The sequence below is a fragment of the Staurois parvus genome, unplaced genomic scaffold (assembly GCF_062004578.1).
Source record: "Staurois parvus isolate SC_StPar_1 unplaced genomic scaffold, SC_StPar_1.0 ptg001574l, whole genome shotgun sequence".
NCBI lineage: Eukaryota > Metazoa > Chordata > Amphibia > Anura > Ranidae > Staurois > Staurois parvus.
This window is the reverse complement of record NW_028319370.1, coordinates 1,297-14,215: the sequence shown is the minus strand read 5'-3', so window position 1 is coordinate 14,215 and position 12,919 is coordinate 1,297. Positions and strand designations below refer to the sequence as shown.

Below are 12,919 nucleotides of genomic sequence, written 5' to 3'. Positions count from 1 at the left end.
AATGAGGACAGAAGGACTTGTTCGGAATCAGTGACAGTTTGGGAGGTATGAAGCACGTGCAGCGGTGCGACTCGGGATTATGGGTGAGGGTGACGATTTCTGCCTAAAAATTGTGAATGGTTTTTTGTTCATTTTATGTGTAGGCCCAAAACAATTGGTCTTCTCCCGATGGAAGGCCGGACACCCCCGGATCCAGGCAGCTGTAATTCAAATGCAGCCAAGAAACGCATCTCTCGGCTCAGTAGTCAGGTGACAAGTCCATGAAGCCACATATGACCCTCTATCCGCATCACGTGATCTCATCCAGTGACATCGCAAAGGCCACGTGGCACACCCTGTCACGTGACAACCCAGCCCTCCTCTGAACTACATTCCCCATGAGGCCCTACGCCCCTCGGCCCATAGACTATTCCGCAGCTCCCCGCGCACAGCCTGCCGGGATCGGTAGTCCGGCGGCATTTTCCGGCCTGAGCTGTCAGCGATGGCGGCGGGGAAGCTGAGTGAGATGCGGGACCCGGGGGCTCTGTTCGAGGCGCACAGCGCGGAGGAGATCCGGGCTCTGGAGAGGAAGGTGCGGGCGGAGATCGAGCAGAAGAAGGAGGAGCTCCGGCAGATGGTCGGGGAGAGGTACCGGGACCTGATCGAGGCGGCCGACACCATCGGGGAGATGAGGAGGAGCGCCGAGCAAGTGCTGGGGGCCGTCCGGGGCCTGGATACTTACTGCGGGGGGCTGAGGGCCAAACCGGGGCCCCTACAGAGGGAGAGGAGAGGAGCCCAGGTGAGGAGAGCTCTGTGTGTACAGAGGAGAGGAGAGCTCTGTGTGTACAGAGGAGAGGAGAGCTCTGTGTGTACAGAGGAGAGGAGAGCTCTGTGTGTACAGAGGAGAGGAGAGCTCTGTGTGTTGTGTACAGAGGAGAGGAGAGCTCTGTGTGTTGTGTACAGAGGAGAGCTCTGTGTTTGTGGAGAGGAGAGCTCTGTGTTTGTACAGAGGAGAGGAGAGCTCTGTGTTTGTACAGAGGAGAGGAGTGCTCTGTGTGTGTGCAGAGGAGAGGAGTGCTCTGTGTGTGTGTACAGAGGAGAGGAGAGCTCTGTGTGTGTGGAGAGGAGAGCTCTGTGTGTGTGGAGAGGAGAGCTCTGTGTGTACAGAGGAGAGGAGAGCTCTGTGTGTACAGAGGAGAGGAGAGCTCTGTGTGTTGTGTACAGAGGAGAGGAGAGCTCTGTGTGTACAGAGGAGAGGAGAGCTCTGTGTGTACAGAGGAGAGGAGAGCTCTGTGTGTACAGAGGAGAGGAGAGCTCTGTGTGTACAGAGGAGAGGAGAGCTCTGTGTATACAGAGGAGAGGAGAGCTCTGTGTGGTGTGTACAGAGGAGAGGAGAGCTCTGTGTGTTGTGTACAGAGGAGAGCTCTGTGTGTGTACAGAGGAGAGCTCTGTGTGTTGTGTACAGAGGAGAGGAGAGCTCTGTGTGTTGTGTACAGAGGAGAGGAGAGCTCTGTGTGTTGTGTACAGAGGAGAGGAGAGCTCTGTGTGTGTACAGAGGAGAGGAGAGCTCTGTGTGTTGTGTACAGAGGAGAGGAGAGCTCTGTGTGTGTACAGAGGAGAGGAGAGCTCTGTGTGTGTACAGAGGAGAGGAGAGCTCTGTGTGTGTACAGAGGAGAGGAGAGCTCTGTGTGTGTACAGAGGAGAGCTCTGTGTGTACAGAGGAGAGGAGAGCGCTGTGTGTGGAGAGGAGAGCTCTGTGTGTTGTGTACAGAGGAGAGCTCTGTGTTTGTGTGGAGAGGAGAGCTCTGTGTTTGTGTGGAGAGGAGAGCTCTGTGTGTACAGAGGAGAGGAGAGCTGTGTGTGTACAGAGGAGAGCTCTGTGTGTGGAGAGGAGAGCTCTGTGTGTGTACAGAGGAGAGCTCTGTGTGTGTACAGAGGAGAGCTCTGTGTGTGTACAGAGGAGAGGAGAGCTCTGTGTGTGTGTACAGAGGAGAGGAGAGCTCTGTGTGTTGTGTACACAGAGGAGAGGAGAGCTCTGTGTGTACAGAGGAGAGCTCTGTGTGTGTGTACAGAGGAGAGGAGAGCTCTGTGTGTACAGAGGACAGGAGAGCTCTGTGTGTACAGAGGAGAGGAGAGCTCTGTGTGTTGTGTACAGAGGAGAGCTCTGTGTGTTGTGTACAGAGGAGAGCTCTGTGTGTTGTGTACAGAGGAGAGCTCTGTGTGTTGTGTACAGAGGAGAGCTCTGTGTGTTGTGTACAGAGGAGAGCTCTGTGTGTTGTGTACAGAGGAGAGCTCTGTGTGTTGTGTACAGAGGAGAGCTCTGTGTGTTGTGTACAGAGGAGAGGAGAGCTCTGTGTGTTGTGTACAGAGGAGAGGAGAGCTCTGTGTGTTGTGTACAGAGGAGAGGAGAGCTCTGTGTGTACAGAGGAGAGGAGAGCTCTGTGTGTACAGAGGAGAGGAGAGCTCTGTGTGTGTGTACAGAGGAGAGGAGAGCTCTGTGTGTGTGTACAGAGGAGAGGAGAGCTCTGTGTGTGTGTACAGAGGAGAGGAGAGCTCTGTGTGTGTGTACAGAGGAGAGGAGAGCTCTGTGTGTGTGTACAGAGGAGAGGAGAGCTCTGTGTGTGTGTACAGAGGAGAGGAGAGCTCTGTGTGTGTGTACAGAGGAGAGGAGAGCTCTGTGTGTGTGTACAGAGGAGAGGAGAGCTCTGTGTGTACAGAGGAGAGGAGAGCTCTGTGTGTACAGAGGAGAGGAGAGCTCTGTGTGTGTGTACAGAGGAGAGGAGAGCTCTGTGTGTACAGAGGAGAGGAGAGCTCTGTGTGTACAGAGGAGAGGAGAGCTCTGTGTGTACAGAGGAGAGGAGAGCTCTGTGTGTACAGAGGAGAGGAGAGCTCTGTGTGTACAGAGGAGAGGAGAGCTCTGTGTGTGGAGAGGAGAGCTCTGTGTGTTGTGTACACAGAGGAGAGGAGAGCTCTGTGTGTACAGAGGAGAGCTCTGTGTGTGTGTACAGAGGAGAGGAGAGCTCTGTGTGTACAGAGGACAGGAGAGCTCTGTGTGTACAGAGGAGAGGAGAGCTCTGTGTGTTGTGTACAGAGGAGAGCTCTGTGTGTTGTGTACAGAGGAGAGCTCTGTGTGTTGTGTACAGAGGAGAGCTCTGTGTGTTGTGTACAGAGGAGAGCTCTGTGTGTTGTGTACAGAGGAGAGGAGAGCTCTGTGTGTTGTGTACAGAGGAGAGGAGAGCTCTGTGTGTTGTGTACAGAGGAGAGGAGAGCTCTGTGTGTACAGAGGAGAGGAGAGCTCTGTGTGTACAGAGGAGAGGAGAGCTCTGTGTGTGTGTACAGAGGAGAGGAGAGCTCTGTGTGTGTGTACAGAGGAGAGGAGAGCTCTGTGTGTGTGTACAGAGGAGAGGAGAGCTCTGTGTGTGTGTACAGAGGAGAGGAGAGCTCTGTGTGTGTGTACAGAGGAGAGGAGAGCTCTGTGTGTGTGTACAGAGGAGAGGAGAGCTCTGTGTGTGTGTACAGAGGAGAGGAGAGCTCTGTGTGTGTGTACAGAGGAGAGGAGAGCTCTGTGTGTGTGTACAGAGGAGAGGAGAGCTCTGTGTGTACAGAGGAGAGGAGAGCTCTGTGTGTACAGAGGAGAGGAGAGCTCTGTGTGTGTGTACAGAGGAGAGGAGAGCTCTGTGTGTACAGAGGAGAGGAGAGCTCTGTGTGTACAGAGGAGAGGAGAGCTCTGTGTGTACAGAGGAGAGGAGAGCTCTGTGTGTACAGAGGAGAGGAGAGCTCTGTGTGTACAGAGGAGAGGAGAGCTCTGTGTGTACAGAGGAGAGGAGAGCTCTGTGTGTGGAGAGGAGAGCTCTGTGTGTGTACAGAGGAGAGCTCTGTGTGTGTACAGAGGAGAGGAGAGGAGAGCTCTGTGTGTGTGTACAGAGGAGAGGAGAGCTCTGTGTGTGTGTACAGAGGAGAGGAGAGCTCTGTGTGTGTACACAGAGGAGAGGAGAGCTCTGTGTGTACAGAGGAGAGGAGAGCTCTGTGTGTACAGAGGAGAGCTCTGTGTGTGTACAGAGGAGAGGAGAGCTCTGTGTGTTTTGTGTACAGAGGAGAGGAGAGCTCTGTGCGTGTACAGAGGAGAGGAGAGCTCTGTGTGTTTTGTGTACAGAGGAGAGGAGAGCTCTGTGTGTTTTGTGTACAGAGGAGAGGAGAGCTCTGTGCGTGTACAGAGGAGAGGAGAGCTCTGTGTGTTTTGTGTACAGAGGAGAGGAGAGCTCTGTGTGTTTTGTGTATAGAGGAGAGCTCTGTGTGTTTCGTGTACAGAGGAGAGCTCTGTGTGTTTTGTGTACAGAGGAGAGTCTCTTTTCCGCTCTCACTCAGTCTTTTCTCCCCTCCTCCAGTCACAGGAGAAGTTCTATTGTATGGCGGCTCAGATCAAGCTGCTGCTGGAGATCCCGGAGAAGATCTGGAGCTCTATGGAGGCCTCTCGGTATTTGCACGCCACTCAGCTGTACCTGCTGTGCTGCCACCTGCACTCCCTCCTGCAGCTGGACTCCTCCACCTCCCGGTACAGCCCGGTCCTGGCACGCTTCCCCATCCTCATCCGCCAGGTCGCTGCTGCTGGCACCTTCCGGTAAGCTGCAACCTCGCCTTACTGTACTGCTGGACAATCCCTGTTACAATGCTTCTCTACAGCAGCGCTGTGCCCACGTGCGAAGGTTCGGACACCCTGCCTGTATTTTGTTCGTTTTCGAAGGAGAATTGATTGGAACGATCTTCTCGTCTTCCTTTCTATTGGTTGAGGACTATTCTTGGTTAGGCTGCTTGTTTGAAGAGACCCTGTCCCCTCGCCCAATCCCTGACCGATACTCCTCCTTCCAGCGATGCGTCGCTGCGCCTTCTGGGTGCGGGCAGTACGTGGCCACCTATCTGGCAGATTAGTCTTCAGCTTTAACAAATACGTGCAGGAAACTATATTCATCCATTCAGATTTTCATTCGTATTCTCTTATTCGCAGCTCCACCATCCTGCAGGAAAGCAAGGCACTTCTTAAATGTCCGGCGGCGTCGGACCAAGCCGTGGCGGAGGCCCTGTGTTCCATCATGCTGCTGGAGGACAGCTCCCCCAGGCAAGCCCTGGCCGATTTTCTGCTGGCGAGGAAGGCCGGGATCCAACAGCTGCTCAACCAACCTCATCATGGTGAGTCCGGGAGTCTTGGTTGTGCAAATCGAAAAAAAACGCAGTGTGTAGCATGCTCAACGCCCTTCGGGGTAGTGATCTGTCATCTGCTGCGTCCCGTGGATCGTGCCGCTGAGCGACCTCTTCTGATAGGACGTCATGAAGACCATCCAAACGGAGGGACGCTCCTCCTCCTGAGTGGTTGTCCTATCACGTCCTGTCAGAAGGTGGTGCCCGCGGGGCGTGATCTGTCCGTGGACACAGCGGATGGCAGATCACTACCCCGGCCTGCTACCAGTGTCATGTGGCCTCTGTGACCAATCGCAGCCGGTGACAGATCGTGCTGAGCGGCCTCTTTTGACAGGACGTCATAAAGACCATCCAAACAGAGGGACGCTCCTCCTCCTGAGTGGTCGTCCTATCACGTCCTGTCAAAAGGGGGTGCCCGCGGGGCGTGATCTGTCCGTGGACACAGCGGATGACAGATCACTACCCCGGCCTGCTACCAGTGTCATGTGACCTCTGTGACCAATCACAGCCAGTGACAGATCGTGCTGAGCGGCCTCTTTTTACAGGACGTCATGAAGACCATCCAAACAGAGGGACGCTCCTCCTCCTGAGTGGTCGTCCTATCACGTCCTGTCAAAAGGTGGCGCCCGCGGGGCGTGATCTGTCCGTGGACACAGCGGATGACAGATCACTACCCGGCCTGCTTCCCAGTGTCATGTGACCAATCACAGATCACATGATAATTGTATACAATGGGTGGCTTCCTTTCATTGTCTACGTTTGTTTTGTTAGCTATGATTGGTCACAGCCATCACATGGTACAGGCAGAGCCAATCACAGCCCATCTGTACCTTGTGATGAGGTTTTTCCAACCACAGCTAATCACAACAAAATACTTTGTGTGTGTATATATAATATATATATATTGTTTTGAGGTTTTTTTTTTATATTCCGTTGTATATAATATTGTCATTTTACATACTTTGGGTTGATTTTGTTACTTGTTATCCGTCATCCATTGCTCTGTATCTGTTCAGGTGAATTAACCCTTTTTTGTGTTTTCCGCTCCGGTTTCAGGCTCCAGCATAAAGTCTCAGGTGTGTTCTCTGGTGGAGCTTCTGGCGAATACGCTGTACCAGGCTCACGCCCTCTTCTTCACCGCGCCGGATGACGCGCCGCCTAACCCTTCTCTGAATTGTGGGCTCCTATTCTCTATGTTAGAGACGGTCACTGCTCAGCAGGGAGGAGGTAAAATTCCATCTGTCTCCTATGTGACGTACGGAGTCTTGGGTAGTGACGTGTCCTAGGCCCCGCCCTCACCTGTGCGTTTTAGTTGTGGTGCGTTTAAAGAAAAGTCCTGCGTGCTGCATTTATCAAAATGCATGTTCTGTTGGGTCCAATGGACACTAAAAGGCATATAAAATGCACCCCGGAGATATGAAGCGGCCCTTAAAGTTTTTTTGGTGACAGACCCAACCAGGACAGGGCTTTTGGAGAGGACTGCAGGCTAGCCCAGGGGTGGGCAAACTTTTTGACTTGAGGGCCGCAATGGGTTCATATATTGGACCCGGGGGCCGGACCAAGAGTAGATGAATGATCTGTATGTGTCATCCATAGTAAGTATAGTAATATTCCCCCATAGTAAGCATAGTAATTCATCCCCCATATAGTAATTCATCCCCCATAGTAATTCATCCCCCATAGTAATTCATCCCCCATATAGTAATTCATCCCCCATATAGTAATTCATCCCCCATATAGTAATTCATTCCCCATATAGTAATTCATTCCCCATATAGTAATTCATTCCCCATATAGTAATTCATTCCCCATATAGTAATTCATCCCCCATATAGTAATTCATCCCCCATATAGTAATTCATCCCCCATATAGTAATTCATCCCCCATATAGTAATTCATCCCCCATATAGTAATTCATCCCCCATATAGTAATTCATTCCCCATTTTAATTGATCCCCCATATTAAGTCCCCCCTGTGTCAATTCACTTACCTTTGCTCCGCGCGTTCCTCTCGCCGTGTTCCCGCGCCGTTCCGGTGTAGCATGAAAATCTGTCTCCTATGAGGATCTGTCCCCCTCGACGTATCTGCGCATGTGCCGGTTTCAGGCATTAGCAGCCGATCGGCAATCTCCGGCACATGCGCAGATACGTCGAGGGGGACAGATCCTCATAGGAGACAGATTTTCATGCTACACCGGTCTTCAGGGCGGACTGTGAGAGGAGCCTAGCGGGAGCCTAGCTCCGCGGGCCGGATTAAAAGGTCTGCCGGGCCGTAGTTTGCCCATTGCTGGGCTAGCCTCTTGCCTACCTACCATGGCCCTGGCATCTGAGGGGCCTTTAATCTTTGATGGGTGCCTTGGGGGACCTTATGGAGTAATTTACTTCAGATTCAAGTCCATGTCTCCCCAGAGTCCTCAGCATGAGTTCGTTTTGAGCTGATTATATCAACATCTTCTTAGAGTTTACTTCGGATTTCAGTCCATGTCTCCCTAAAACACACAGACTCTGAGAACTGGAGGACCAGGATACAGATTTGGGGTCTCTGTGCCCAAACCAGCATTGACTTCTTCAACCCCCCCTCCTTTCTAGACTCAGAGACTCTAAGAAGATGTTGATATAATCAGCTCAAAACGAACTCCTGCTGAGGACTCTGGGGAGACATGGACTTGAATCCAAAGTAAAATACTCCAAAGGTCCCACCAGGCACCTACCAAAGAATTGAGCCACCTCAGATGCCAGGGCCATGGTCAGTAGGCAAGCGGCTAGTCTGCAGTCCCCTCCAAAAGCCCCCGTCCTGGTTGGGTCTGTCCCAGTTTTTTTTTTACAGAAAAAATGAAAAGGTGAATGAACCCCCTACACCCTCACCCCGCCCCCCCGGTCTCCGTTATACTTACCTCCACAGGTGATGAGCCGGCAGTGCCCACGCAGCCAGTCCAGTGGTCTGGGGATTTGAAATGCCCGCTTTTCTCCCTCTTCTGTCTTCCGCACTTCCAGGACAGATCGGAGCGATTCACCGTGGCAACGCTGACCAATCAGAATCTGATCCATCCCAGAAGTGCTGCACAAAGAAGAGAATTTCAAATCCCCAGGCTGACGGTCTGCTGTGTGGCCACTGACAGCTCAGCACCCCCAGAAGTAAGTACAGTGGGGACCGGAGGGGGTAGGGAGTGTGTGGTGTTCACCTTTTTACAAAAAAAAAAAAAAAAAGATAACTTTTTAAGGAGGGAATACATGCCGGCCCCTGGAGCAGCCAATTGGCTCCCAAGTTTTTAAAGGAATGTCTAGTGTTTCCAATATTCTTTTGAGATTTATATCTACAAGGGCTCGGCTTGGTGTAAATGTGTCACCGGGACAGGAAGTGAAGGTAAAAATCTCAGAGGGACACAGGCACCAGGGAAGAAGGCAAAGGGCGGTCACACCAAATATTGATTGGATTTCCATTCGTTTACTCTCCTTTTTGTTAAGTGATAAAAAATAAACTATTTACTAGTAGTGCACCGAAATGAAAAATCTGGTGCCGAAACCGATACCGAAAACTCAGAATGCATGTGGTTGAAAACCGCCCCGAAATGTCTGCGTATTTGGGGGTGGGGAGGCTCCAAATTTTTTTTTTTTTTTTTTTTTCTCTACTTTGTGTGTGTGTGTATTTTTATCTTCTGATTTTATTGTTCTCACATAAGGGACCAATAGTCCCCCATGTGATAGCATATGAGTGACAGGTCCTCTTTGTAGGGGGGGGAGTGGGTGGGGAGAGGAGCAGTGGAGGGGGTAGGAGGGGAGCAGTGTATACAGAGAGGCTCCCCCACTGGCTGACACTATATTTCGGTGGCGATTTTTAAATGCAATTGCCGGCTTTTTTCTTTTTCTTCTCTATAGCTGGCAGCATTATGGTTGCCCTCAAAGGGCCAGTCGTATCTCTAAGACTAGATGACTATAACAGCCCCCCCCCCATTACATCAGATGCCAAGAATCTCAAACCCTCCTTAACATCACCGTGCACCCCCTTTGGGGGCAAAGCTGGAAAGCAGAAAGTGCAGAGTCTGGAGGAGGAACAGAGGAGGAGTGGAGTCAGTTACCAGAGTCTGCTGAATGCTGAGATCAGGGGAGGCAGAGATGAGGGGGGGCTGCAGCTGCACTGAGAGGTGCAGGATTTGGCAGAGGAGTTCTATTCTCTCTGCTGCCGACTGCTTAGACAAGGTGGGGGCAGAGACAAGGGGGTACCTGCAGGAGAGGTGGAAGGGCCACATGAAATGGCCTGGAGGACCGGATTCGGCCCGCGGGCCCTGTGTTTGACACCTGTGATCTAGCGGATTGGATGGGAGTGGGGTGTAAACTTGCAGGCTGATTGTTTTACATCCGACGGTCCATAGAGTGCAGTGGGACCTGTCATCTGCCTGCTCAGCGCGTATCAGCAGAGAGATTGCCTGATATGTAAGTGGACCCTTGGCAGACTCCGCCCCTTGTATAAGGGCCCTTTGACCCCAACAAGACTTTGTTGTCCCCGGCCCAGCAGCAGAGTTGTGTAATTTTTGTGTTTTTATCATTTTCAGGGAAAGGAATCAAGGTTTTAAGAGAGGAGATGAAGTCTGTCGGCTGGTCGAAGCACCTTCCACAGTCGGTGGTGGATTTCCAGCCCACGCTGAGGACTCTGGCTCATCCCATCAACCAGGACTACCTGAGGGAGACTCTGCAGCAATGGATCAACGTGTAAGAGCCCGAGCAAAGCCAGATTCCCGTTCTGTGTTCATGCGGAAAGGAGGTTTAACTTTTAGTTTGGGGAAAGGGTTCTTTACTGTTAGAGCAGTAAAAAATGTAATACCCTCACCCCCCCCCCCCAGAAGTGGTACTCATTGGGGGTGTCACAAGCTTCAAGAAACTTTATGATAGAATTTACAGGACTTTAAGGCTTTTTGGAGAATAAAAACCATACCCACATACACACACCCCCACCCACATACACACACCCCCACCCACACACCCACCCACATACACACACCCCCACCCACATACACACACCCCCACCCACATACACACACCCCCACCCACACACCCACCCACATACACACACCCCCACCCACATACACACACCCCCACCCACATACACACACCCCCACCCACACACCCACCCACATACACACACCCCCACCCACACACCCACCCACATACACACACCCCCACCCACATACACACACCCCCACCCTCATACACACACCCCCACCCACACACCCACCCACATACACACACCCCCACACATACACACACCCACATACACCCACCCACATACCCACCCACATACACACACCCCCACCCACACACCCACATACACACCCCCACCCACACACCCACATACACACCCCCACCCACACACCCCAACATACACCCACCCACCCACATACCCACCCACATACACACACCCCCACCCACACACCCACATACACACCCCCACACACCCACCCACATACACACACCCACATACACACCCCCACCCACATACACACCCCCACCCACATGCACACCCCCACATACACACACTTACATACCCACCAACATACACGCACTCACCCACCCACATACACCTACCCCTACCCACATACACACCCCCACCCACATACATCCACCCACATACACACACCCCTCCCCCCCCCATACGCACCCCCACCCACATACACGCACCCACCCACATACACCCCCCCATACACGCACCCACCCACATACACGCACCCACCCACATACACGCACCCACCCACATACACGCACTCACCCACCCACATACACACGCACCCACCCACCCACCCACACGCACCCACCCACATACACACCCACATACACACACACACCCACACGCACCCACCCACATACACACACACACACACACAAACAACCACATATACACACCCACCCACATATACACACCCACATACATACACACCCACCCACATACATACACACCCACCCACATACACACCCACCCACATACACCCCCACCCAGAAAAATAAAAAACGCGTTTTTGCAGTGTGGGAGAAGTACCCAGAGGAAGCCCACACAAGCAGATAAACAGGTACAACCTATGTAGGAGGATTTGTTTAATCTGTGTATCATGTGAGGCCGGTCACTTCACTGGGCATATGTAAAGGATCTGCAACCCACTTTAGGGGTACAATGAGGGTCCCTGAAATCTTGAATTTTTCTTCCAGGTGTAATGAGGATATAAAGTCGGGGATCTCAGCTCTGCTTGTCTATGTGAAGAGTCTGAAGGGTCTGGCGGGTATCCGAGACGCCGCTTGGGAGCTGCTGACCAGCGAGTCTATGAGCCAGAACTGGGACGTCGTCTGTCAGCGGCTGCTGGATCGCCCGTTCCGCTTCTGGGAGGATCTGATGCAGCCGCTGTTCCTGGATAGACTGCAGGTTGGTGGCACCGCCGCTCTTTGTACAGCCAAGTTCTGCACAATGCCATTTATTGCAGTGGGTGTGTTTAGCATGCGTTTCCATGTGAACCTGTCGTGTCAGTAAACGTACCACTAGGTATTATTATTATAGAGGATTTATATAGTGCCAACAGTTTGCTCAGCGCTTTACAATATAAAGTACAATGCAGAAGGAATAGGAGGGCCTTGCTCATGGAGCTGACAATCTAATGTGTATTATCTCATCCCACAAACTTGCTATATATTCTGTTAGTTTATATAAAGGTCAATTGGGGGGGGCAGAGATTTGGGCACCAATAGAGACCCCCTGCCACTTGCCTATTTATAAGATTGCATTCATCGGCCACTTTCTGAGGTCCACCTTGCTAGTCCCGGGTTGGACCCCCTTTTGCCTTCATTCTTGGTGGCATAGATCCAACAAGGTGTTGGAAACGTTCCTCAGAGATTTTGCTCCATATTGACATGATGGCGTCACGCAGTTGCTTCAGATTTGTCGGCTGCACATCCATGATGGGAATCTCCGTTCCACCACATCCCAAAGGTTCTCTATTGGATGGAGATCTGGTGACTGGAGGACATTGGTGTCCAGTGACCTCATTGTCATGTTCCAGAAACCAGTTGGAGATGATCTGAGCTTTGTGACATGGAGCATTATCCTGCTGGAAGGAGACATCAGAAGATGGGGACACTGGAGTCATAAAGGGGTGGACATGGTCAGCAACAATACTCAGGTAGACCATGGGGCATAAACAATGCTCATTTGGTGCTAAGGGGCTCAAAGTGTGCCAAGAAAATCTCCACCACACCATGACACCACCAGCCTGAACCATTGATACAAGGCAGGATGGATCCACCACACCATGACACCACCACCAGCCTGAACCATTGATACAAGGCAGGATGGATCCACCACACCATGACACCACCACTACCAGCCTGAACCATTGATACAAGGCAGGATGGATCCACCACACCATGACACCACCACTACCAGCCTGGATCGTTGATATAAGGCGGGATGGATCCCCCACACCATGACACCACCACCACCAGCCTGAACCATGGATACAAGGCAGGATGGATCCCCCACACCATGACATCACCACCACCAGCCTGAACCATGGATACAAGGCGGGATAGATCCACCACACCATGACACCACCACCACCAGCCTGAACCATTGATACAAGGCAGGATGGATCCCCCACACCATGACACCACCACCACCAGCTTGAACCATTGATACAAGGCAGGATGGATCCACCACACCATGACACCACCACCAGCCTGAACCATTGATACAAGGCAGGATGGATCCCC

General features: G+C 52.1%; 1 protein-coding gene across 1 annotated transcript; it reads left to right on the top strand.

Moving 5' to 3' along the window:
* Nucleotides 1-434: 434 nt before the first annotated feature.
* On the top strand, nucleotides 435-11,579 carry COG1 (component of oligomeric golgi complex 1; the record flags this gene model as incomplete). Its single annotated transcript, XM_089662875.1, has 6 exons — nucleotides 435-778; nucleotides 4,365-4,597; nucleotides 4,982-5,163; nucleotides 6,229-6,399; nucleotides 9,724-9,880; nucleotides 11,369-11,579. Coding segments are annotated over exons 1-6 (1,251 nt in total), but the record flags the coding sequence as incomplete, so codon positions are not given.
* Nucleotides 11,580-12,919: the final 1,340 nt, after the last annotated feature.